Below are 27,117 nucleotides of genomic sequence, written 5' to 3'. Positions count from 1 at the left end.
GCCTCACATGTCATTGTCCCATCACCCACACCTTGCAAACTCCTATGCATCCCTCAAAGCCCTCAAAGGTACCCTTCTTTTCTCTGTTTAAGCCCTGACCTGGGGACCTGGGACCTGGTTCTGATTGGGCCCACTGTGATGTGATGTGAGTTTCCAAAGGGCAGAGATTCCGACTGGCATGTAGTAGGCATGCAGTCAGAACTTGTTGAGTGAATGAATGAATGAATCAGTGGTTATTTGGGAGGGGTGCCCAAAGTGGAGACCCAAGGCTAGGCCAACCCTTAGGTCTCCATACCCCCATCTCCCACGACTTCAATGGGCGGGAAGGGGCAGATAACGTGCGAGGAGGGGCTTCCGGGCGGGGTCTTCAGCCCTTCCGGTCCGGCCCCTTTAAGGGGCGGGGACAGCAGGGCGGGCGGTCGGAGCGTCTGGCCGGCGCGAAGATGGCGGTTTCGGCTGCAGTGCCCGGGTCGGTGGAGGCGCCCAGTTCACTGCTGCTCGTGGTGGGCGGCGAGTGCGGGTGCCCCGGGCTGCTAGCCTATGTGCTGGAGGAGCTTGAACGAGGTCGGGCCGGCCCGGGAACGCGGTGTCGGGGAGGCGGGCGCGGCGGCGCATCTCGGCCTAAGGGCCGGGGGATGGGGCGGGGGGGCGGCTGGATCCGGGGGCCCCGGTGCCCCTATCCCCTTACCGTTAGGCACAGGGCGCAGGCAGAGCCCGTGCGTGCCCGCAGAGGAAACAGCGTTCGGGTTTGGGCCGGGCTGCTCCTCCTCGAGCGGGGTGCAGACCGGGGAGGGGATACGGGCCCAGGCTTTGGGACCCACGCGATTGGGCAGCATGGGCAACGGCTCCGCTTCCCGCCCTCCGGGCCCTCCTCGAATCCTCGGGCCTTAGCAGCCTGGAAGTCCCGGAGGGAGGAGCAGGGATGGGGAGGCTGGGCCCGGAGCTCCGGGGCCTACTTTCCGCAGCTCCATGAGGAACTGCTAATTGGGGTGTGGGCGGGTGCTGCCTGCTCAAGGGATTTGGCACCTGGGGATATGAGTCACAGGTGCACCTGCAAGGTTAACCTGCAGCCACTTGGCATGGTGGGACCGGCAGGCGTGGTGCACCCCGAACCGTGATTGGAGGGCATTCATCCATCCCCCGTCTCTCAGATCGGCAGGGCCTGCCGTCCGTGGCCAGTAAAATGGGACGGCAGCAAACATCTCGGTTCACAGGATTAAGGAATGTCACCCCACAGGGCATCAGGGATAGCGTGGGGACCATGGGCAGGCTCAGTCCTGCCCTCACAGGACTAATGGGTCTGGTTGGGGGGCGGGTACCAAAGTGAGTGAGGAGATGGACCAAGTTTTAAGCTCAGATGGTTACAGGAGTGTTCAGAGGATGCAAAGGGCTGAGAGGACCTGAAGGGTGGGGAGAAGGATCTCTGGGCAGTGGGAACAGCCCACGCGAAGGCTCGGAGATGGGAACTGTGCCTGGCAGGGCTGAGGAACAGTGAAACCAGTGGTGGGGGTGGGAGGATGACGGAGGGGACAAGATGACTGTTTAGGAGGCCGGGACTTTCTTTCTGATGTCCTGAGTCTTCTCTGTAAAATGCCTGATTTATACTTTGGGTTCCTTGAGGGTGGATGCAGTGGGCTCCAAAGGCACATTGGATGGTTCTGAATTTCCAGGCCATCATGTGCAGGGGCAGGTTGAGGGGAGGGGCCTGTGGCGGCCTTCACCAGCCATCCGCTAGTTATTGAAGTATTCTGGGAGCTGGGAAGCCCAGCTGATTTCCTACCTCCCTTCCCCCCTCTCCCCACCAGGCATCCGGTCGTGGGACATTGACCCTGGCGTCTGCAGCCTCGATGAGCAACTCAAGGTCTTTGTGTCACGGCACTCGGCCACCTTTTCCAGCATTGTGAAAGGTGAGGCTGGGGACCCTGCATGCCCCAGCTCTCCCCTTCTGCTCATTCAGTGGACAGGTGTTCTTTGAGTGCCAACTATATGCCAGGCATGGGGATCAGGGAATGGCTGTAAGCAGCAACAGTAATAACACAACTGAGATCTACTGAGTGCAGAGCAGGGGCAGGCCCTGAGCCAGCACTCACTTCCTTTGGTCATCAGCAACCCACAAGGCAAGAACTTGTGTTTTTGTCCCCAGTGAGGTGTGGGGGACAGGGAGACCTCTGAGGAGGGTCTTTTTGGATGAAAAGCAGCTGGGGCTGGTGTGGAGAGTGGAGGGAAGGGCCCAGTCAAAGGGACAGGACATTTGGAAAGTGAGGGGCTGCTGAGCGGGACTGGAGGGTGGAGTGTAGGCCTGGTGTGGCAGGGACTATGTCTGGTTTATGCCTGTGATTCCTTCACAGGGCCAGGTACACAGTAGATGCTCAGTAGATGGGGACCTGAGAAAGCAAGATCGAGGAGGGAGTTGGGGTTCCTGGGCCAGCCCCACATGTCCCGTGGCTCCCTGGGGATTCTGGGGTGACCAGGGTGAACAGAGCAGCTGCTGGGCAGGGCCTGGGTGTTGCCTGCAGCTCTCCCCTGCCTCAGCCAGCCTGTTGAGTCACCTCCAGGCCGCTGCAGGAGAGGAAGGAAGCGTCCGTCGCCTCATTGTCCCAGTGGTTCTGGGTGGCTTCCTGACCCTCACCATTTGGGGGAGCTGGAAATGCCATCCGCTCTGTGTGGCCTTGGCAGCCACTTCCCCTCTCTGTGCCTTAATTTCCCCACCTGAATGGGGCAATAGCCGCACATGATAAGAAGCCCGTGATAAACTGATAAAGGGTAACCAGCAGTAGAGGGTCCTTGCCTCTCCAGACGCAGGCTGGGTGCTGCATATTTGAAACACATCTGGTCTCTGGGGGACGGACGAGGGTTTGGATCCCAGAATCAACCCCACTCCCCTCTCCGTGGCCCATGAGGCCTCCCTGCCCTCGGCTCCCTCCTGCTGCCCCTCGCTGCAGCCCCACCTGCCCCTTCCTGATCCTCAGACACAGAGAGCTCAGTCCTGCCGCAGGGCCCTTGCCCGTGTTGTGCCCTTTTCCTGGTGTACCCTCCTTGGCCCTCCCTGGGCTCAGGCTCCTTGATTATAAAATGAGGGTGACAGTGGCATCCCCCGCAGGGCTGAGAGCTGTGAATTGGGCCCTGCCAGCAGTGGAGGCCTTGTTTCCAGCGTGAGGCCTGCCAAGGCGGTTTCCTGTTCTTGCCTCATCCTGACCTGCAGCTTTACCACATGCCTGTTAATCCCTGGATGACCCTCTGGCTGGGGGTCCTGGGAAGCGGAGTCCTGGAGGGGCTCATGGCCGCCTGGGGGTTACACAGTGAGGGAGGGTTTGACCTTGTCACAGGCTGACCCCCACACATGTGGCTCAGCCCTAAACTCACAGGGCCCGGTTCCCCCACAGGCCAGCGGAGCCTGCACCACCGTGGAGACACCCTGGAGACGCTGGTCCTCCTGAATCCATCAGACAAGTCCCTGTGTGACGAGGTAGGGAAGGGTAGGCTCCTGGGGGGAGTGGGCTGCTGGGACGAGCGCCATTCCCTGGCCTCACCTCATGTGTCCTTGCCTTCATGCTGCCTGAAATCCTCCTCTTGACACCCAGCAGCAGCGAAGCCTCCCCCAATGACTCCAGCCTCGATTTATTCCCTCCTCAGAGCTGATGGGGGGAGCGGGTGGAATCAGAAAAGGCTGGAGTTTGGGAGGAAGGAATGAGATAGGGAAGGGCTGGAGGTGGGAGGGCAGAACCCAACCGATGTTTGCGTCCCGTGCGTTCCTTTGGGCTGGGCCCCGCTCATTGTCTGAACTGACTTAATACTTCTAGCTTGTGGACATCTGTGATCTTCTCTCAATTTCCCATGAGGCGACTCTCAATTTCCCATGAGAAAGATGAACAAGATAGAGCCCCGGGACACCCCTCTAGATACTCTTGTACGAGTTGATTCCTCTGATCAAAAATGCTCCCTGAAGGGGCTCGAGGAGACAGAGCCAGACACAGGCCCCTCTTCCCCATGGCACTGGGGCTGGGCCAGAGGGAGAGGTGGGCTTCAGGGAGCCCAGAAAGGGTGTGCAGGGCTTCCAGGAGGAGGGGGCACCGGAGCTGGGCTTTGTAGAATGAGCAGGAGTTGGGAGCAGGGATAGGGGGTCGAGCCCGACTGGAGGCCTACAGGCTGCAGTCCCGGCTTCTAGTTTAGTACTGGTCAGGCCGTCATGGGGACAGGAGTGGGGTGGTATATATAGATTAGGGGCTGGGGACCACCCCAAAGAGGGGTGCTGACTATCTCACTGCACAGAATAGGGCCTTGAACACTCTCCCTCTCCCTCAGCTCCGGAACCTTCTCCTGGACCCTGCCTCTCACAAGCTGCTGGTGCTGGCTGGGCCCTGCCTGGAGGAGACGGGGGAGCTACTGCTCCAGACAGGGGGCTTCTCACCCCGCCACTTCCTCCAGGTCCTGGGGGACAAAGAGGTAAGCCACGCCCTCACCATCCTGCCTCTGAAGCCTGGCTCGTCCCCACTGGGCTGAGTGGCTCCAGCGACCTGCTGTCCCCCTGAGCATCGTCCCTTCCTCCTCTGTGGAATAATGGTGGTGGCGTGTCTTCCTCCTGGGCCCAGTCCCATGACCCACTGCAGTGTGTGGGCCTGTAGGTCAGCAGATGTCTCAGAGTCTTCAAGTGGCACCGCAGATTCTAGGTCCCATCTGAATGGGGGTCCCTTCTGAATCCCTTAGTCTGGGTGGAGCAAAATGAGCAAAAAACTGGCAAACCATGTTTGGTTTGATAAGAACCAGTACACAGGGGTGGTGGTGGGGTGAGTGTAGAAGGTCTCTCTGGAGGATGCTGTGCTTTAGGAGTTGAGAACAGCAAATGCAAAGGCCCTGGGGCAGGGAGAGTGAGAGAGGGTGGGGGAGGGTAGAGGTGGACAGGTGGTGATGGGCCCTTCTGGGATGTGGGGAAGGCTGGGGTCTTGTCCTGAGGGTGACAAGGGCAGGCAAAGGGCCTTAGTTTTCCCAAGGGGCTGGGTGTTGTCTGGCTCCAGGTGACCCCTTAACCATTCCGCCCTCTACAGATCCGGGATCTTCTGGCCTCCACACCCCCGCCTGCAGACCCACCCAAGCTCACCATCACCTGCCCGACCTTTGGTGACTGGGCCCAGCTGGCACCCGAAGTGCCCGGCCTCCAGGGCGTGCTCCAGCTGCAGTTGAACCCTCCAGTGCAGCTTCCGGCTTCTGAGGGCCTGCGTGAGTTCCTGGAGTACGTGGCTGAGTCGCTGGAGCCGCCGTCCCCCTTTGAGCTGCTCGAGCCTCCGGCCTCCGTGGGCTTCCTCAGGCTCGCCCGGCCCTGCTGCTACATCTTCCCTGGTGGCCTGGGGGATGCTGCCTTCTTCGCCGTCAATGGCTTCACCGTGCTGGTCAATGGTGGCTCCAACCCCAAGTCAAGCTTCTGGAAGCTGGTGCGGCACCTGGACCGGGTGGACGCCGTGCTGGTGACCCACGCGGGCGCTGACAGCCTCCCCGGCCTCAACAGTCTGCTGCGGCGCAAGCTGGCGGAGCGTGATGAGGCAGCCGCTGGCGGGGGTTCTGGGGATGACCGGCTGCGCAGGCTGATCTCCCCCAACCTGGGCATCGTGTTCCTCAATGCCCGTGCAGCCGCCTCGCGGCTGGTACGCGGGGAGGATGAGGCGGAGCTGGCCCTGAGCCTCCTGGCCCGGCTGGGCATCACCCCCCTGCCTCTGAACCGTGGGCCGCTGCCGGCCGAGCCCACTGTGCTCTTCCAGAAGATGGGCGTGGGCCGGCTGGACATGTACGTGCTGCACCCACCCTCGGCCACCACTGACCACACGCTGGCCTCTGTGTGTGCCCTGCTGGTGTGGCACCCCGCGGGCCCCTCCGAGAAGGTGGTGCGCGTGCTGTTCCCTGGCTGCACGCCACCCGCCCGCCTCCTGGATGGCCTGGTCCGCCTGCAGCACTTGGGGTTCTTGCGGGAGCCTGTGGTGACCCCTCAGGACCTGGCGGGGCCTCAGCGAGCTGAGAGCAAGGAAAGCGTGGGCTCCCGGGACAGTTTGAGGAGAGAGGGCCGGACGACGGCACCCTCCAGGCCCGCCCAGGAGCGCCCCGGGGTGGCCCAGAAGGAGCCACCGCGGGCTGAGGCCCCTCGCAAGGCTGAGAAAGAAGCCAGGCCCTCCCGGGAGGTGAAGAAGGACCCCAAGCCGAGCGCCCCTCGGACCCAACCCCGGGAGGTACGGCGGGCGGCCTCCGCTGTGGTCAGTGGCAAGAAAGCAGGTGCCCAGGTGGCTCCCAAGCCCCGCAGAGCACCCAACACACCCCGCCCAGGTGTCCCACCAGCAGAGAATGGGCCCCGCAGCCCACCTAGCTTCCGGTGCAGAGAGGCCAGCCCCGCCACGGAGGCCTGCAGCTCCCCAGCCCCTCGGCTGGTGGCCACGCCCAGCCAGGAGAGCAGCCTGGAATTGGGGCTGAGCCCAGCCGGGGAGGAGGGCGGCAGCTTGGAGGAGAAGACCCTGGAGCTGCTGTTGGCCACCAGCACCCCCGAGCCGTGCACACCCTCACCCGCCGGAGCCCACCAGGGCCCAACTGAGAGCAGCGGGCCACTGTCACTGAGCCCGCTGCGGGGTGGGGAGCCTGGGCCGGATGCGTCCCCCACAGTGACCACCCCCTCGCTGCCTGCTGAGGTGGGCTCCCCGCACTCCACAGAGGTGGACGAGTCCCTGTCGGTGTCCTTTGAGCAGGTGCTACCGCCACCAGCTGCCGCTGCAAGTGAAGCCGGGTTGAGCCTCCCACTCTGTGGCCCTCGGGTGCTCCGCTCGGCCTCCCCACACGACGTGGACCTGTGCCTGGTATCACCCTGTGAGTTTGAGCACCGCAAGGCTGTGCCCATGGCGCCGGCACCTGTGTCCCCCGGCAGCTCCAATGACAGTAGTGCCCGGTCCCAGGAGCGGGCGGGTGCTCCAGGGGTGGAGGAGACACCACCCACATCCGTCAGCGAGTCCCTGCCTACGCTGTCGGACTCGGACCCCCTGCCTGCCGCCCCTGGCACCGCGGACTCAGATGAGGACACAGAGGGCTTTGGGGCCCCTCGCCGCGACCCACTGCCTGACCCGCTCAAGATACCCCCGCCACTGCCCACCCCGCCTAGTATCTGCATGGTGGACCCTGAGATGCTGCCTCCTGAGCAGGCGCGGCTGAGAGAGGGCCTCGGCCATACCCGGAAGCCCCTTACCCGCCCCAGCCGTGGCACCACTGCCCCCAAAGCCACTCCAGTGACTGCTGCCAAGACCAAGGGGCTGGCCAGTGGGGACCGGGCCAGTCGGCCACTCAGCGCCCGGAGCGAGCCTAGTGACAAAGGAAGTCGGGCACCCCTGGCCAGAAAGCCCTCAGTCCCCAAGACAACCACTCGAGGTCCATCCGGTAAGTACCTGGGGGCTGGAGTCCTGCAGTGGGTTCCCTGCCCAAGTCCTCCTGTTCCCCGCTTGCTGTGTGGTCTCAGCCATACGCACCACCCTCTCTGGGCCTCAGTTTCTCCGATAAAATGGAAGCTCTGGCCTGACTCTTTAAGCACTTGCAATTCCAAGGTGCTCAAGCAGTACCGTCAACGGAAATGTAATGTGAGCAACACCCATCGTGGTGAATTTTCCAGTAGCCACTCTAAGCAAAAAGAAACAGGTGAAATTAACTTCAGTATTATATTTTGTTAAACTCATTTGTGTGGAGGGTCCCAAGACCACCCCCACGTTGGATGATTGCCTAGGAGGACTCGGTGTATGGTCATACTCATAAGTTTATTACAACAAAAAGATACAGAGCAGGATCAGCAAAAACAAGACATGGGGGGGGGGAGTCCCAGGGAAACCAGGCACAAGCTTCTGGAAGCCTCCTCCCAGTGGAGTCACATATCATGTGCTTGGTTCCCCGAGCTCCAAGCTGTGACAACACGTGTGAAGTGCCGTCGATCAGGGAAGCTCCTTAGAGACTCAGGGCCCAGAGTTTCTATTGGGGCTGGTCATGCAGGCACCCTCTACCTCACACGTACACTGGAAAGGTTTCCAGGATCCAATTCTTGGACACCAGCCCGGTGTCCCGCAGTTGGCCGCAATTCTGACAGTCTACCCAGAGGCAGAATCACATTCCACAGGTAAAGGGCTCCGTCCCCCGAGCACCCTCCACTTCAGGTGCCAGTCACAAGTCCAGGCTGTTACCCGTGCTTCTGACCAACTGGTTGTAAATCGGAGGGTCCCATGCCCCCCTCCTCTGGTTTGATTAATTTGCCAGAGCTGCTGACAAAACCCGGGAAAACCCATTTACTCACTAGATGACCAATTTAGTATAAAAGGCTCTTAAAGGATACAAATTAACAACCAGATGAAGAAATACATAGGGCGAGGTCCCAAACAAGGGATCTTATGTCCTCATGAAGCTTGGGACCCTGCATGGTAGCACAAAGCGTTCTGGTTCCCTGGTGTGGAAGCTTTCTGTAAAAGGGCCAAAAAGCGGCCTTTTGAGGCTTTTATGGAGGCTTCACTACATAGTCATGATTGACTAAACCATTGGCCAATGGCGAGTGACTCAACCTGAGGCCCCTCTCCCCTGCCCAGGAGTCAGGACGCAAGACTGAAAATTCTGACCCGCTAATCACAAGGCTGGTTCTCCTGGCAACAAGCCGCCACCCTGGGGTGGGAATCCAAAGTCACCTTCATTAACATAAACCCGGTTGTGGTGGAAAAGGGCTTCTTATTAATAACAAGACACCCATTTCACCCTTTTGGCCCTAAAGTGTTTTCTGGAACTGAGGACTAGAGACCAAATATAACAAAGATGCTCCCATTGCTTACGTTGATCAGAAAATTCCAAGGGTTTTGGGAGCTGTGAGCCAGGAACTGTGGATGAAGGACCAAATATATCTGAGAATGACTATATGTATTTCTTATAAATCACAGTACTGCAGTCCACCCCCTGGCGGAACAGATCCCTTACAGCAAAGCAATCATACCTATCACAGCACTTATATTTGGGGTCGCATTTATTAGAACAGATGTAGCAATAGTACCAACATAAATAGGCCAGACATTTGGAGAAGCTGTGTGGGGTAGGGATGGATGGATTGGTGGATTTTTGGTTGCGTTGGGTCTTCGTTGCTGTGTGGAGGCTTTCTCTAGTTGCGGCGAGCGGGGGGGCTACTCTTCATTGTGGTGCGTGGGCTTCTCATTGTGGTGGCTTCTCTTGTTGCAGAGCATGGGCTCCAGGCCCGTGGGCTTCAGTAGTTGTGGCACGTGGGCTCAGTAGTTGGGGCTTGCGGGCTGTAGAGTGCAGGCTCAGTAGTTGTGACGCACGGGCTTAGTTGATCCGCGGCATGTGGGATCTTCCCGGACCAGGGCTCGAAACCTGTGTCCCCTGCATTGGCAGGCGGATTCTTAACCACTGCGCCACCAGGGAAGTCCCGGGATCGATTTAGAGAAACGTCATTTGCTACTTGTACCTTACGATCAATTTGTGCAGAACTATTCAGCACAGAAATCAGCTGGTGATTAGCTATCCTGGTCCTCCTCAGGCCAGTCATTTCCCACAGGTATTACCTCCGGAGGAGGCTTTAACTCAGGCTCTCAATACATTTGATCATCAGTATCAGTGTTACCATAAGACTCATTTACATGAGGTAGTTGAATCTTACCAGCGACAGGGCTACACCGTATCGAAATATGGTTACCGTACGATTCATTTTCATTACACAACAAATCGGTAAGAGCTACAGACGTGTTCACTTTGCCTTCCCAACAGAATCTGCCTTTGCCCATATACCAGACGGTATTAAGGACAGAGGTGACCACTGGCCACCATTCAGCTAGCTCCAGATTCCAAGGTAACTAGGGACAAGTTCACGAGCTTGTACTGAGTCTGATTTCCACTGTGTGTTGTATCACAGGGCCCACCTCCCTTCTGTGGGGAGGACACGAGTTGTATTTAGAGTATTCCTATCCCAACTAACTGTGCTGCAGGGTATATTTTATTTCTAGCTTTACTGGAGGTGCGAGCAGTCAGGGTGCATCTGTGTAAATTATAAATGTCCCCAGAGAACTTCCATAAGCTTGGAGGGCCGTAACATTCCCATAGGTGTGTGCGCCCCTGAGCCTCGGCAGCTAGGATTGAGGGTCACTGCCCCGTGGCCACTTCAGCCTGCATATGTATTTAAATAGTCAAGAGGCCTTGTTGGGTCCCAGTGCTAGTTCTAGCATATCCAGCATTATTGGCAGTCTGCCTGACCCACTTTGCTAAAACCTCATTCTCTTTCCAGGCTGGCTCCCATCCTTCGCCTTCCACCTGGAAGAGAACTCCCCCTAGTCTGCCTATTCTAATTAATCTTTTTCCTCTGAATGCCACTCCTCATTAAAAGCAAATTTCACTTGTCCTAGGATACCTACTAGCACCTATTTACCCTAAGGCTCTTTCTGGCTTGTGGGCCAGTGTTGTTGAATCCACCAGAGACCTTGTTGCCATTGTGTACTAATGGCCTGGGTGCAGATAGGGTGCATGTTTTGCACCCCAAAATTTTGGGCCCCCCAGACTAGGCTTAGATGCGTGGTAAGCACACCTAGATGTAATTTAATTTAGTTTGAGTATGCCATGAGGCTTCCCGTGGCCTGCCTTGTCTCTGGTAGGGCTGTACCCCAGGGGAACTTGAGCGACCATGTGATGCCCACTGCTTTAATCCCATCAGGGACCCACTGTTTTTCCCTAGTTTGATGAATCGTTTTCCATCCACAAAAACAGGATGACATGTGCTCGTGCACAGCACACCCTCCCATGCTCGGCATGCTGCCATTATATTTTGTCCATCATAACCAGGGACCTTTCTAAGCAATTGATTGTCACGATCTGTAATTACACAGTGATCACATAGATCGGTCTGCTGGGAGCTATACACCACACAGTTTGAAGTCCCAGTAGGAAACAGTTCCCAAATGTTATCCTTTGTAGTAGCCCGAAAAATGGGAGTCAGAAGACACAGGCGCATCGCTAGAATTCCATTTAATCTTTTAACAGTTGGTCCTGTTCGTTAATATATCTCAGGAACAGAATGTCTTTCCAGAGCCATGCCATTCAGGTGTGCAGGCTGCTGTTCAATCTTATCAGGTCCCCAAATCAGGGCTGATCTCAGCAAACTAGCTTCAGCCTGCTGGGCATCTGGTATGCTTCTGCTAAGAGATTCTATTATTCTCTTGCTCTGAGGCTCTCTCCAGGTGTTAATAAAATGTTGGATTTCCCTCATTGCATAACCCACTTATTCATCCCTTTACCCTCAGCTGTTATTCTTCCTCTCCATTTGTCATTTATCTTTACCCACACTTTTCCACTCTTGGGAGGGACGTGAGTTTGGCCACCGTGCTGGTCCAGATTGCTGCCAGGAAACTAGGCTGGCAGGTGTCTCCCCTGCCCCGTCCACTGCCGCTCGCCTAGAGTAGGGTTACACGGGTACAGAACCAGTGGGCTCTTGCAACTGCTAGGCAGCGCAGCAGCATTCACCGTCAGCACCAGCTTTGCCAGAGGCGGGTGAAGGCACATTCCGGGCCCATCAGGCCCTTAGGAATTCTGACATAAAGGTTTAAAGGTATAGTTACCAGTTTCTCGTTTAGGAATCATCCCTGCTTCTGGCCCCCCACAGTTGCATCCCTGGTTCTGGGACCACTGCATCGAGTAGGAGAAGAAAAAAAAAAAAGTTGCTGTGATGCGGGGCGGAGTTACACAGTTGCATCAGCATCCTCCCCCACCCCGACTCGCCCACACCCCCAGAAAAGCGGAGGAGTCTACCCAGTGGGGACCCGCCCTCGGCCCCGCCCATGCTGAGGGTGAGTGCATGCTCGCGCCGGTGTGTAAGCCAGCCTCTCAAGCCTGCATCTCCCCTGGTTTTAGACAGCACATGCTTCAGCCGCCCATTCCAGTTTTCTATTAAACCTTTACTCTGAGGATGATACGCAGCACATCTGGTGTGAAATCTCTTGCCACTGTTGGACTGTATGGGCTGTAAAGTGCACCCCTTGGTGCGAAGAAATGTAACTCAGTGGCTCAAATTGTTAACAGTATTTTCTGTTCCAGTCTTACAGTATTTTGAGCATTCGCATCTACCATCAGGTATGCAAACCCAGTGCAGGGTGTCTCTTCCTGTTAGGGCTCATTTATAGCCCCCAGCCCCAGGGCTACTGGCTTTGGTCCAATGTAATCCACTTGCCGGCTATGTGTGGGGCTCTGCATTGCTGCAGCCCTCTCCCCATGCCGACTCATTCATGGACCGCCCTCCCAAAATGTTCACTTGATGGTTCAGTGACCTTCCAAACCTGGAAGGGGTTCTTCTGGTGGGCATTGACATGTCCTACTTTAACACGCCCCTTAAATTCCCAGAGTGATTTCCATAAGGCCGCGCCCCATGCAGGCATCCCTTTAATAGTCCAGGTTTCCGTTGCCCATCTGCCCGACCACACAGCCACGCCATGGGCTGCGGCCCAGGAGTAAAAACCCAAACATAGGGGCTTTTACCGTTGCTCAATTCTTCCACCACTGCTAGGAAAACAGCGTGCAATTCAGCCCACTGAGCCCATTTGTTCTTGCTGCCTCCAATCAGAGTCTCGCCATCCCCTGGTCTTAATGCAGCCGCTTTCCAAGCAGGTTATTATCCATTCATCTTGAAACTGCCATCCATAAAGCAAGCGCGCTTTGTGGTTCAGTTGAGAGCCGTCCATAGGGCAAGGCCATGTGCCAGTCAGTTCCAGCAGCTCCTCAGGTGGCTCCAAAGTCGGTCCTAGAGGGAAAGAGGCTACGTGCTCATGATCCAGTGGGTGCCTCCCTGCATTACCCTGGCAGCGTGCTCTCGGATGAACCATTTCTCTTTTTATCATGGAACACTTCTGGGCACTGCGTTCATTGGAGTGTTTCTCCAACATCACCCAAGACATTATGGGCATCTCAGGTTTCATGATTATTTTATGTCCATCAGTAATCGAGGTGATCTCAGTTAATGCCCAGTCGCAGGCTACTAATGGTCTCTCAAATACTGTGTATGGGCGGCAGCATCTTGGAATTTTCTGGTCCAAAATCCCAGTGGTCACTGCTGGGAGGTGCTCGTGGGCTTTTGCCCGAAGCTCCAGTCTGCAGAGTGTACAGAGTATGGCCGACACTTCCCAAGTCATACCTGAGTGGGGGGTCGGCAGGGCCCAACGGCCAAGTTGAGAGGGCTGCCACCGTTTGTGATTCAGACACAACCTGCTCTCGTTCGGGTCCCTAACTCAGAGCTTTCTTTCGGGTAGTCTTCCAGGTGGAAGCAACATTCCCAGATGAAAATCCAAGTCAACCAACCAAACGCTGGGCTTCTTGTTTGGTCCTGGGGAGGACAGTGACAGCGGTTTATTTTTAGTCTCTTGTGGAATATCCCAGGTGGCCCCTGCCCAGGTTCTTCCTAAGAATTTGGCTGTTCGGGCAGGCCTGGGAACCAGTGCTGGATTTATGAACCCACCCCAGTTGGTCATGTGCGTCCCTGTTGCACTCAGATCAGTCCTAGCCTGCTCTTTGGTTTCCGCTATCACCGTAACGCTGTCAGTATAGGGTATGATTACATTGGCGACCCGCATCGAGTCCACGTCCCTTCTGACCAAATCACAACAGTAAGCCAGTGAGTTCAGATACCTCTGTTGCAGCACAAGAAAGGTAAATTGGGATCCTTCCCATGTGAAGGCCAACTGCTGCTGGCTCTTTTCTGAGATCAAAACAGGGAAGAAAGCATTTACGAGGTCACTCACTGAGTAGCAGCCTCCTTGCATTTTCTGTGTGTCTGGAACGGCTGAGCCGATGGGTGGTACAACTTGGTTTAAGTCTCGATAGTCTACAGTTAAGTCTCCATGAACCATCCGTCTTTTCCCCAGGCCGCACAAGGCTATGGTACAGTGAATTCGTGGGTACCCACACTCCAGCTTCTAGCATATCATGAATTAAAGTGGTCGTCTCTTTTTGTCCACCAGGCGTTCTAGATCACTCTATGTTAGCCGCCTGTGTGTGCTCGGGCAGTTCTAGCGGCTCCCATCTGGCGTCCCCAATTAAAACTGGCCGGAGGGCGGACTTACAGGCCTCTGCTTTACAATATTAAGTAGGGGAGGCAATCCCCAGTCAGCCATAGTCTCCATCCCAGTAATACAGTCAGGTAAAGGAGATGTGACCACCTCACACAAAATCTGTCCACTCACCCCAGTTTTCATCCCAATGTGCACCTTCATCCCATCAACGTTTGCATCTCCAGTTCCTCCCAATCTAACCTTCCAGTCTAACCTTAGCCCCCCTCTAAGACTTCACCAACAGGTGTTGGAATCACAGTGCTTTGGGCTCCTGTATCTAGGAATCCTGGGAAGGTCTCCTTCCTCTCCTGGCTGTTTTCTCCACGCCTGTGCAGATGGCCTTGGGTCCCCACCCCCCGGGGTGGAGCCAGAAGATCCTGGCCTCTGCTTCAGTCTTTATCTTCATTAATCTTCCTAGTCCTCACCCGCAGGGGATTCCTGGTCAGGTTTCTCATTGTAATCTTTGCCTCCTGGCTTTTGAAATCCGTCCAAACTAGAGTAAATAGTGGACTTGTTTGGGGCCCTTTGACAAAACGTTGGGGGCCGCACTGGTCCACCCAATCTCTGCTAGTGCTGCATCTGTTGCCGAAAACTCAGCTTCTGTGAACCAGTGCCACATCGAATCTTGCAGGGAGAGTTTTGGGTGAATTAGAAAAGAATAGCTTTAAAAAAAAAAAGAACAACCTCATTGCTTTGCCAGGCAGAGTGGGGCACAGTGGGCTCATGCCCCTGAAAAACTGTCCCCCAACCCAGGGGGGATTTGGTGAGGAGTTTTATAGCAGTGGTTCAAGGGCGGGTTGTTGATAAGATTAAGGTGTGTGTGGGGGGGGACACCTGTACTCCTTTAATCCGGTCTCAGGTAATCTCTTGATGAGCTTCTCTGGTTCCTTTCATCTGGCCTCAGATGCTGTTCTCTGGGATGAATAATGCTGACATCTTCCATTTGTTGGGGGTTTTAGTTCTGTAAAGAGCTCAAAGGTATTGTTAATATGTATCCCTTGAGGTGGAACGAGCCCCTGCCCCAAGGCTGCCCTATTGTTTCTTGGCTGCCCCTCCCTTGTCTCTGCATCCCCTCCCTTCCCTGATTAGCAACTGTTTGAATCTGCCCTTTGGGACTCCGGGAAGGTCCTGGAGGCTGGGGTCTGTCTCCTACAAACAAGGAACGGGGTACACAGAAAGGCTTCCATGTCCAGGAGCCCCACAGGGTCCTGCTCAGTTTCACGTGTTTCAACTCTATCAGTGTCTGCTTTTTTCATTCTACGTTTCAACAGCCATCTGAAGATGACCACTGCACTCGGTCAAGTCCCTCGACTCTCCCCTTTGTCTCTCCCCGTTTTCTTAATTACTCTAATGTTCTTGGTGTCATCAGAGAAGCTGAGATAGCAGATCTGATAAGGCTTCTAGAACTGTTGTTCAGTTTTGTAGCAGTAAAGTTCCACGGGGTGCCCATGCAACAAGGGTCCCGTTAATCACAGCATTTACCAAAACCTGGGTAACAGGCATATTCAGTGGGTGAATGTCCCAGTCATAAAGCTAATCCCACATGGCCTGCATAGGAAGCATTTCAGCTGCTTCATCTGGGGTGTCCCACTTGGCATTTATGGGGTGAGTTGGGCAGTCCCCCCTTCTCAGGATAAACACACTTTTCAGTGGTGTTTATCCAGTCGGCCAGGCTGGTTATGCCTTCGGGAATAACCTCCTGTGTGTCTGGAACAATCTGTGATTGTTCAGTAGTGAGCTTCGGGTCCTGCATCAACCCAGATGTGCTCTTCTACTCTGCAGCCTTCAAAACCAAAGACACAGCCCCCAAATTGGTTACTCTCACGATCCATTTGGGTAAAGGTTCTTCAGGAAACTGATGATACCAGTCCACAAAGTGAGCCCGTTTCTTTACACTCGATCTCCTGGTTTCAGTTGTTTCTTGGTTTTGCCCTCCCCCTACGTTAACTACCTTCTTGGTGACCAGAGACCTTAGAGGTATTTCCTGATGCCCCTGCATAATTTTTCCCTCTCTGGGCGGCTTTGAGGCTAACGACCAAACCTCAGGTCTACCCAAATCTGAACTTGGTTCAACATCAAGACCTGAGTGAGCACATGTTTTAACTTTCATTTTGGCTAATAGAGATAACAATAACCAGGAAACTGTATTCAGCATGCTGCTTATTATCTTGCATTTCCTTATATATCCAGTGAGCCAACTCCTTGGGTGTTGGGTCTACTACCATTACTACATTCCGTTGGTAACTTTTACCTTCAGTAACTGATTGCAGTGAGCTGCAGTTTCATACTGTGGGTGACTAGGTAGCTATCTGGGGATCAGCGTTTGCTCATTCCCCACCCTTTTATCCTTTCTCTTTAAAAAAACACATGTTTCGGGGCTCCCCTGGTGGCGCAGTGGTTGAGAGTCCGCCTGCCGATGCGGGGGACGCGGGTTCGTGACCTGGTCCGGGAAGATCCCACATGCCGCGGAGCGGCTGGGCCCGTGAGCCATGGCCGCTGAGCCTGCGCGTCCGGAGCCTGTGCTCCGCAACGGGAGAGGCCACAACAGTGAGAGGCCCGCGTACCACACACACACACCAAAAAAAAAACAACAAAAAAACACGTTTCTGTAAGCCAGGGTCATTCTAGCAAATCCCACTCCTGACACCAACCAAAAAGGGTTCCTGGACCCAGTTCCACTGTGTGTGTGTCTGTGTGTAGGTTTCCCCACACCAACAAGCAATTCTTGGATGCCAGCAGGGCGTTGAGGAATTCAAATCAATTCTGACACTCTCTACCCAGAGGTAGAATCACATACCACAGGTAAAGGGCTCAGTCCCACAAGACCACCCTCCACGTCAGATGCCAGTCACAAGCCCAGGTTTCTACCTGTGCTTCTGACCACCTGGCTGCAAACCGGGGGTTCTGGTGACCTCCTGCAACTCAGGATGCCAATCACAAGTCTAGTTTGTTACCTGTGCTTCTCACTGACTAGCTATAAATCAGAGGTTCCCATGACCCCCTCCTTGGGTTTGGTTAATTTGCTAGTGCAGCTTACAGAACTCAGGAAGAACCCATTTACTCCCTAGATTACTCATTTATTACATATAAAACACTGTTAAAGGATACAAATCAACAGTCAGTTGAAGAGGCCCGCGCACCGCAAAAAAAAAAAAAAAAAATTGACTACCTTAAGCCATTTTTAAGTGCACAGTTCAATAGCATTAAGTACATTCATATTGTCGTACAACTATCACCACCATCCATCTCCAGAACTTCTTTCATCTTGTGGAACTGAAACTCTGTCCCCTTTAAACACTAACTCCCCATTCCTCCCTGTCCCCAGCCCATGGCAACTACCATTCTACTTTGTGTCTCTGAATTTACTACTCTAGGGACATCATATAAGGGGAATCATATAGTATTTGGGGTTTTTTTGTAACTGACTTCTTCAACTTGGCGTGTTGTCCTCATGCTTTATTCATTTTGTAGCATGTGTCAGAACTTCCTTTTTTAAGACTGAATAGTATTCCATCATATGGATGGACCACATATTGTTTATCCATTCATCCATTGTTAGATACTTGAGTTGTTTCCACCTTTTGGCTATTGTGAATAATGCTGCTATGAACCTGGATGTACAAATACCTTTTTGAGACCCTTGCTTTCAAATTTGGTGTATATACTCAGAAGTGGGATTGCTGGATCTTACGGTGATTCTATTTTTAATTTCTTGAGGAACTGCCGTACTGTTTTCCACAGTGGCTGTACCATTTTACGTTCCACCAACAGTGCACAAGGGTTCCAGTTTCTCCACATCCTTGCCATCACTTGTTATTTTATGGCTTTTTTTTTTTTTTTTTTTTTTTTTGCGGTACACGGGCCTCTCACTGTTGTGGCCTCTCCCGTTGCGGAGCACAGGCTCCGGACGCGCAGGCTCAGCGGCCATGGCTCACGGGCCCAGCCGCTCCACGGCATGTGGGATTTTCCCGGACCGGGGCACGAACCCGTGTCCCCTGTATCGGCAGGCGGACTCTCAACCACCGTGCCACCAGGGAAGCCCTATTTTATGGCTTTTTGATAGTAGCCACCCTAATGGGTGTGAGGTGGTATCTCACTGTGGTTTTGATTTGCATTTCACTAATGATTAGTGATGTTGAGCACCTTTTCGTGTGCTTGTTGGACATTTGTATATCTTTTTAGAAATGTCCTTTGCCCATTTTTGAGTCAGGTGGTTTGTCTTTTTGTGGTTAGGTTGTGATAGTTCTCTATATATTCTGGATATTAATCCCTTATCAGATAATGATTTGTAAATATTTTCTCCCATTCTGTGACTTGCCTTGTTACTCTGTTGATAGTGTCCTTTGATGCACAAAATTTTTTGATTTTCATAAAGTTGAGTGTGTCTACTTTTTCTTGTGTTGCCTGTGCTTTTGGTGTCATTGCCAAATCCAGTGTCATGAAGCTTTTGCCTTATGTTTTCTTTTAAGAATTTTATAGTTTTAACTGTTATATTTTGCTTTTTGAGTTAATTGTTGGATATGGTGCTAAATAAGCATTGAACTTCATTCTTTTGCATGTTGATATCCAGTTTCCCACGGCCATTTGCTGAAAAGACTGCCCTTTCCCCATTTAATGTTCTTGGCACCCTTGTCACAAATCATTTGACCATATGTGTGACAGTTTATTTCTGGTCTCTCTATTTTATTCCATTGATCTGTATGTCTGTCTTGATACTAGTACCACATTGCCTTGATTACTATAGCTTTGTAGTAATTTTAGAAATCAGGAAATGTGAGTCCTCCTACTTTGTTCTTCTTTTTCAAGGTTTCCTTGGCTACTTGGGATCCCAGTGAGCTTCCATATGAATTTCAGAATGTATTTTTTCTATGTCTGCAAAAAAAAAAAAAAATCACTGGGATTTTGATAGGAATTGCATTGAATCTGTAGATCACTTTGGGTAGTGGTGACATAACAATATTTAAGTCTTCCAATCCACGAACATGGGATATCTTTCCATTAATTTATGTTCTCTTTAGTTTCTTTCAGTAGTGTTTTGTAGTTTTCGTGTACAAATATTTTACCTCCTTTTTAAGTTGATTCCTAAGTATCTCATTCTTTTTATACTATTGTAAATGGAATTGTTTTCTTAATTTCCTCGTTGAATTGTTCACTGTTAGCATATAGAAATGCAATTGTTTTTTGTGTGTGTTAATATTGTATCCAGCTATTTTCTGAATTCATCTGTTAGTTCTAACAGGTTTCTTTTGTGTGTGTGGAATCTTTAGGATTTTCTACACATAACATTATATCATCTGTGAACAGAGATAACTTTACTTTTTCCTTTCTAATGATTCTTCTTTAAATGTTTAGTAGAAACCCAGTGAAGCCCCAGAGGTTTTGATTACTGATCCAATCTCCTTACTATTTATAAGTCTATGCAGATTTTCTATTTCTTTGTGAGTCAGTCTTGGTAGGTTTTGTGTTTCTAGGAATTTGTACATCTCTTCTAAGTGATCCAGTTTGTTGGTGCATAATTGTTCATAGTACTCTCATAATGCTTTTTATTTCTGTAGATTGGTAGTAACATCTCCACTTTCTGATCTTACTAATTTGAGGCTTCTCTTTTTCATTTTGTTTTGTTTGTTTGTTTAAAATGGAAAGTTTATTTGCTCAGTACACCAAATAGAATGCAAGCACTGTCATGACAAATATACAGAAATATGCAGATCAACATAAAATAGTAATTTAGTTTAAATGAAGGGAAATCTCTTTAAATGTTATGACAACGTACGCCCGAGAATTTTTCAGTTAATTATACATTTCAATAAAATAAACGGTAATGAATTAAGTGGAAGTTAGCTTTATGAATTTTTCTTAAAAATAAAAATCCAACCCTATTAATCCATGCCAGTTAAACACTCTAACTAAAATCTCCAAGTAAGTGCAAAAGGAGATGGAGTTAGTTACCTTTTTTGCTTGAACAGCCCCAAGGAAAGCGGTTACTACAAATACAGCAGGCAAACTGTTAAGACTGACCGATCTAGAACATAGTGTTGAACTAATTTCACTCTCAAGTTGTGCTAAATGCTCATCATTGGTATGGCACAGTTTGGTCCATGATATGGTTTAATGCCAAGACAGATCTCATTTTGTTACAGAAACACATAGATTACTGTTGCTTTTTTTTGTTTTGTTTTTAAATATATATATATATTTAAAAGCCAGGTGTGCTTCCACATACTAAGGCAGGTTTTCCCAGGAGGAATATACAGAAAGTAGTCTGGGGTGCCCTGGGTCACATGAGGCTCTCCACGACGAGGTGCTGGGTCAAACTGAAGGAAGGAATACTTCAAAGTGCCATCTAATTCCATGATAGCAGCCTGGTTCCCACAACGATAGCTTAATTATCGTTGGGTGCACTGAAAATGGTAACCACGTTCCGATCGTGACACCAATTGTATCCCTCCATTACAAGGTGGTGAGCACGAGAAACCAGTGTGAGACCACTGGCATGGTTAAATGTTTCAGAAATATCTTGTCCAAATGTGTAGCCAGCACCGCGTGGTGAAATACCCCACCCACCACGATCACCTGGATCTGACCATAACGGATCACACGTTGGGCCCTCATGTGGAGCTTCTTGTAAACGATCCAAGGCTCTTCTATGATCCAGTGTATCTATGGATGGGGAAAGGCCACCATGGAGGCAGAATATCTGTACATCTGCTAAAGCTGTAAGTGGCAGATAATCAGATCTGTAAAGTATTTCCAAACATTGGCATTTCCATACTTTCACAGACATTCATCATCAAAGCCGTATACTTGGGTAGTTTGTCGGCTTTCGTGGTTTCCTCTCAATATTGTAATATGTTCTGGATAACGCACCTTTAATGCCACAAGAAGAGTCAGAGTCTCCACAGAATAATAACCTCTGTCTACATAGTCACCCATGAATAGTTTGTATCTGGTGATTTCCCACCGATTCTATAGAGTTCCATAAGATCATGGAATTGACCATGCACATCTCCACAGACGGTAACAGGACAACGGACCTCTCGCACATTTGATTCTTTTGTTAAAATTTCCTTAGCCTGGTTCTCGTTAAGTTGTTTACACTCGTTCAGCTGCTCGACCCACTGGTCCAGCTCCTTGTTGAATGCCTTGTCGTCCATGGTGGCCCGAGCCCCTCCCCCGCTGCCTCCGGCCCCCCCCTCCCCGCCCCCCGCGCGCCCCAGCGCCCTCGCCCGCAGCCAGCTCCCAGCGAGAGTGGAAGGAGCTGGGGAGCGCGACCCCGCGCCGCGCCCAAGCCCCACGGGCGGTTCCGGGCACACGGCCTCCAGGAGACCCTCCGCACTGGCCCATTGGGCCGCGCGCCCCTGGAGTAGGTGAAGGGCGCGGGGAGGTGCGGGGCTTCTGCACAACTCCTGCCGGACGATGGGCACCTGCCGCCGCCTCCCGCCCGCCGGCCACTCCCGGTTCCCTTGCCCCTTCTCTCTCGCTCTTTCTCTCTTTTTCTTAGTCAGTCTAACTAAAGATTTGTCAATTTTGTTAATCTTTTCAAAGAACCAACTTTTGGGTTTGCTGATCTTCTGTGTCGTTTTTCTACTCTCTATTCTTAAAATCTTTGCTCTGATCTTTATTATTTCCTTCCTTCTGCTAGCTTTGGATTTGCTTTTCTTCTTTTTTCAGTTCCTTAAGTTGTAAAGTTAGGCTGTTGATCTGAGGTATTAATAAAAGTGTTTATAGCTATAAACATCCGCTTTATCACTTCTTTCCCACAAAAAGATTCTCTTTGTCTTTATCTTTGAACAATTTGATTATCATGTGTCTCAGTCTGGTTCTCTTTGAATTTATCCTATTTGGGGTTCATGGAGTTTCTTAGATGTTTATGTTCATGTCTTTCATTAAATATAAGAAGATTTTGGCCATTATTTCTTGAAATAATCTTTCTGCCCCTTTCTGTCTCTTTTTTCTTCTGAGACTCCCATAATGTGTATGTTGGTCTTCTTGATAGTATCCCATAGGTCCCTTAGGCTCTGTTCACTTTCTTCAATTATTTCTCTTTCTGTTCCTCAGACTCAATAATTTCCATTGCCCTGTCATCAAGACCACTGATTCTTCTGCTTGTTCAAACCTTGAGTGGAATCTTTCTAGTGAATTTTTCATTTCAGCTATTATACTTTCCAGCTCCAGAATTTCTTTTCATTTACTCTTATGTTTTCTATCTCCTTATTGATAATTTGTATTTTTTCCATACATTGTTTTCTTGGCTTTTTCCACATCTTCCTTTAGTTCTTTGAGTATCTTTAGGACAGTTTTTTAAGTCTTTGGTGAGTCCACCATTTGGTCTCCCTTAAGGACAGTTTCTGTTAAATTTTTTTCCTTTCACTGGGCCATACTTTCCTGTTTATGTACCTTGTGATTTTTTTTAATTGAAAACTGTACATTTGAATCTAATAATGTGATAACTTGAGATCCAAAATTTCCCCTTGCCCAGGGTTTGCTGTGGCTCTTTCCTTTGATTATTGTGAGCTGTCTCTATGCTGGGGATCAGTCTGTGGTGTAAACTTAGGGTGTTCTCATGTCTTTTCTGATCCTGTACCTTTTGCTGGGCATCTGTGGTTGCTTTCTAAATTTCCCTGTATAGTAGTTGCTTTTGAGTGTCCTAGTGCTTAAATGTTTGGCTCCCGAAAGGGGAAAAAGAAAAAAAATGAAGGGAGAAGAAGGGAAGAAGAAAAAATTTCCGTCCTTTAAGTCCCGTGTAAGTTGCTTCAGACTTATGCTGAGGGGCTGCCAGCGCAACTATCTAGACGGGGAGCAGATTCTTGGAGCTTCCTACTGTGCCATCGTCCCAGAATCCTGCTGTGTTAATTCTTTCCTGCATACTACTATATCAAAATGACATTTCAGCATGTAATCAATATAAAATATTACTAGATAGTTCCCTTTTCTCTTTCCACACTACATCTTGGGAGCCTGGTGCGTGTTTTGCACTCCCAGCATGTCTTGGCTCACACCACGTTCCAGTGCTTGGTGGCCACTGCATCAGTCAGAGCAGGTCTAGAATTACCAAGAGAGGGCTGGTGAGAAAGCAGCGACAACGATGACAGTCATAAATAACTCCAGGTCATGTTCACTGAGTGCTTGCTCTGGACTGAGCCCTATTCTAGTTGCCTGGGGTGGTCCTGCCCTCCGGGAGCCGACAGGCATCTCCAGCTTCTCTCCCCATGTGGCTTTGTCCTCAGCTCCTGGCCACCCTGGTCTCTTGATTGTCTTCTAGCCTCAGCGCCCCCCTGAGCCCCCACTTCTTGTCTTTCCTGGGCAGATTCCAAGAGAGGCATCTGATGGGCCCTTGTGACCTTTGGCAGGCCAGGGGCTCCCAGCACAGTGGCAGGGAGAGAGAGAGGGTGGCCCCTAGGGCCCATGGGCAAGGCTGGCACCCGGAGGCTGGGGATCATCTGAGACCTTCTCTTCCTGGGCATTTGACCTCTTTCCAAAGGCCACAGTCTTGGCCACTCAGGGTCTCCTGCTCCCACTGCTTCTGATAAACCAACCATCGACATTAGTGTCAGCAAAGCCTGTCTTAAAGGGCCAGAGGGTAAACATTTTCAGCTTCGTAGGACAGATGGTCTCTCTCTCAGCTACTCAGCTAGCTACTCACTCAGCTAGGTGTCGTAGCACAAAAACAGCTCAGTAAGTACTCGGTGGGTGTTCTAGTAAAACTGTATTTCCAGAAGCAGGCAGTTGCCATACTTGGCCCACAGGCCATAGCTTGCCAGTCCCTGCTCCACCCCTGTCCTCCTGCCCCATGGCTTCCGTCCACATTCCCTTTGCCTTCGCTTTGCTGTGCTGCCTCTGCTGCTCCTGTCCCCCTCTCGCCTTCCACAGCCACGGTGGCTTTCCCTTCCTGGGGCAGCACTCAGGGTCCTCGACACCACTGTCCCCAGTTATGAGTGAGGGGCGCTACTTGCCCAAAGCTGGGGATTTCATTCATTCTGCAAATGCCCCAGCAGCCTTCTGGGCCCACACCCTGCACTGGGCAGCGTTTATGATCTTAAGACACCAAACACCTGGCAGGCTTCCTGTGGCCAAGACCTGGCGACGTCCTCAATCAGTTGATGAGTTCACTGGCCCAGGAATGGCGGCCTTGTCCCCCTTGCACGGGCTTTGGGTTCAGGGCATGGACAAGGCCCTGAGAGCAGCTGCCCCAGCTCCATCCAGGCTGCCCAGCCTGCATCACCCTCTCTCAGCTCTCCTTCCTACACCCACTCTGGCTCCCTGTCAACCTTGAGGGCAGGGATTTTTGTTTGTTTTGGTCACTGCCATGTCCCCAGGGGGCGGCTCCCCTTGAGTAACTAAACAGGTGGATGCTGCTGAGAATTCCAGGTACTGCTGCTTTAGGAACTCAAGCTCTAAAACCCCCTCTTCCAGGGAGCCCTCCCTGGCTGCCCCCTCCCTCAGGCCCTGGGGATGTCTGTGTCCAGGGACTGGCCAGGGAGTGTCCAGGCACTGAGGGGTTGGCTGGGGTGTTTGCAGGACAAGCCAGGGAGAGCTTGTCAACCATAAAACGGAGATCAGGCTTCCTGCCAGGGAGGGAGCCACTCACAGAGGTGCAGGTGGAGCTGGGAGCCTTGTCCCGGGCCCTGGGTCTCAGCCCCTCCCTGTCCCCAGAGCTCACGACTGACCCCATCCCTCTTACCCACAGGGTCAGCTGGCAGTCGGCCAGGAGGGTCACTGGCCCCGCCGAGCTCCCCCGTCTACCTCGACCTGGCCTACTTGCCCAGCGGGGGCAGTGCCCGCCTGGTGGACAAGGAGTTCTTCCGGAGGGTGCGTGCGCTCTGCTACGTCATCAGTGGCCAGGACCAGCACAAGGAAGAGGGCATGCGGGCTGTCTTGGATGCGCTTCTGGCTGGCAAGCAGCTGTGGGACCGTGACCTCCAGGTGCGTGACGACCCGGGTGTGAGATAGTCTCGATGACAGCAAATGTCACTGGGACATTGCCCAAGCTCTTGCCACTGAGCAGGGTCAGCGCTTCCCGGTGTCTTCCTGCTGAGCCCACCCTGTCCTGTGAGGTTGGTGTGACCTTCACCCGCATCCAAGGAGGGAGTGGGGCTCAGAGAGACTAAGCCATGTCCCCAAGGCCATGCGGCAATGAGGTCAGATGCAGGAGTGCCACCCAGCTCTCGGGACTCTGTTCCTGTTACATCCACTTCCCTGTCTGCAGCAAACCTGGGTGAGGTCGCAGGGTGGGGCTGGTTTGATCACCTCGCCTGACCCCTGGCACTGAACCTCCGTAATGTTATGAGAATCAGCCAGGAGGAATAGGTGAGATGTGTGGTGTCTACACAGCTAAGAACGTTGAGAATTGACCCTGAGGGCTGGGGTTGTCCCCACGGGAAGCCTTGAAATAGAACCTTGAAGGGTGAGGCGAATTTGGATAGAAGGAGCCTCCAGGTACCTGGCCGCCCACTCAGCCTGTGAGTGAGCTGACACCCAGCCTTGCACGCAGCTTACGGAGCAGCTGCGAGGGAGCGTCCCGGGCAGACGGCACAGCGTGGGCGAAGGCCAGTGGCGGGAGCAAGCTTAGTGTATTCAGGGAGCTGGAGGGAGGCCTGGGCAAGAGAACAGGGGGAGATGGCAGCGGTGGGGGTGGGCGGGAAGCATGGAGAAGAATTCGCAGAAGAGTGGTCCGGTCTCCTGGGTTGTGAAAGGGGCTTTTGGGTGCCGTGAGAAGGAGAAGGGACTTCGGGGACAGGCCGGCCGCCGGCTGCAGACATCCAGGCGAGAGGTAATGGAGGCGGAGACAAACACGGTCAGAGAAGAGGGGCCTCAGATGCCTTGGGGCTGGGCCGGGAGGGCAGAGGGCGCTCCCCCTCACCGTTGGTCCATCTGTCCCACCCACAGGTGACCCTGATCCCCACCTTCGATTCGGTGGCGATGCACGAGTGGTATGAGGAGACGCACGCCCGGCACCAGGCGCTGGGCATCACGGTGCTGGGCAGCAACAGCACTGTGTCCATGCAGGACGAGGCCTTCCCCGCCTGCAAGGTGGAGTTCTAGCCCCGCCCCCAGCAGCACCCCCCGCCCCAAGTCCGCCGCCGTCCTGAGGTGCACCTGTGTCAGAAATAAAACAGGTACTCCGCGCGGCTGTGGCCTCAGTTCCTTCTGCCGGCAGGAGACTTGGCAGGACTCCGCGCGGTCATTGCTGCCATGTGGGTCCCCAGTTCTGGGGGGAGACAGCTTCTGTGGAGTTCCCAGTAGCCTCCAGGTCAGGCATGCTCTGGCTTCCGTGTCACAGATGGGAAAACCCAGGCCCAAGGGCGACAGTGCCTCTCAGGTGATGACCCCTGGCCAGTGGAGCTCGCTGCTGACCATGGCCCTCCAGCGGCCGTGAGGGCCCCGTTCTATAGACGGGAAAGGCAGCTGCCAGACCCCGGCCACACAAACCATTTAGTGGCCTAGCAGAGATCTGAACCCCAGTCTCTGTGCTCCAAAGCCATTAAATAAAAGTTGCCCTCTGTTCCTAGGGATAATTGGCACTCATGGCAGGAAAGTCTCACTCTATAGCAAGGTCTTAAAAGGTAATCTGAGGGAATTCTCTGGTGGTCCGGTGGTTAGGACTCAGTGCTCTCACCGATGTGGCCTGGGTTCAATCGCTCGTCAGGAAACTAAGATCCCACAAGCCACTTGGCTTGGCCAAAAAAAAAAAAAAAAAAAAAGCAATCTGAAACTTAAAAGCTACAAAACATCAATCTCCTGATGAAGCCCCTCCCTGATCTCTCTATTCTGCATGTACAGAAACACCTAGATAAGTGTTTTCAATAAGATACCATCTGCACTGGGTTGAATGGTGACCTTAAAAAACTTATGACCAAGTCCCAACCCCTCAATACCTACCCCCCTTTTCCCGCGAGGAGAGACTTCTTAGTGCAGGGTCTCAAGATAGGTTACTGTTTATACATGAGGTCGTATCACCCTGATTTTTCATCTTAGCCAAACTGTTGAGTACATACAGGTGCTGCCTCCTTGTTCTCATTTCATTTCTTTCCAGGGAGAT

At 52.5% G+C, this 27,117-nt stretch overlaps 1 protein-coding gene and 1 pseudogene across 1 annotated transcript; one reads left to right on the top strand and one right to left on the bottom strand.

The window, feature by feature from the left end:
• The first annotated feature begins 408 nt into the window (after positions 1-408).
• On the top strand, positions 409-26,779 carry MAP1S (microtubule associated protein 1S). The gene is made up of 7 exons (XM_029218264.1): positions 409-564; positions 1,806-1,907; positions 3,384-3,466; positions 4,303-4,443; positions 5,043-7,398; positions 24,766-25,001; positions 25,965-26,779. The coding sequence occupies exons 1-7, from the start codon at positions 444-446 to the stop codon at positions 26,118-26,120; spliced, it is 3,195 nt and encodes a 1,064-aa protein (XP_029074097.1). The 5' UTR covers positions 409-443; the 3' UTR covers positions 26,121-26,779.
• On the bottom strand, positions 12,754-21,232 carry LOC114891689 (annotated as a pseudogene).
• Positions 26,780-27,117: the final 338 nt, after the last annotated feature.

Source organism: Monodon monoceros, unplaced genomic scaffold, assembly GCF_005190385.1.
Source record: "Monodon monoceros isolate NGI ecotype Baffin Bay Population unplaced genomic scaffold, NGI_Narwhal_1 Super_Scaffold_12, whole genome shotgun sequence".
In the NCBI taxonomy this organism is placed as follows: Eukaryota; Metazoa; Chordata; class Mammalia; order Artiodactyla; family Monodontidae; genus Monodon; species Monodon monoceros.
This window is presented reverse-complemented; position numbering and strand designations above follow the sequence as displayed.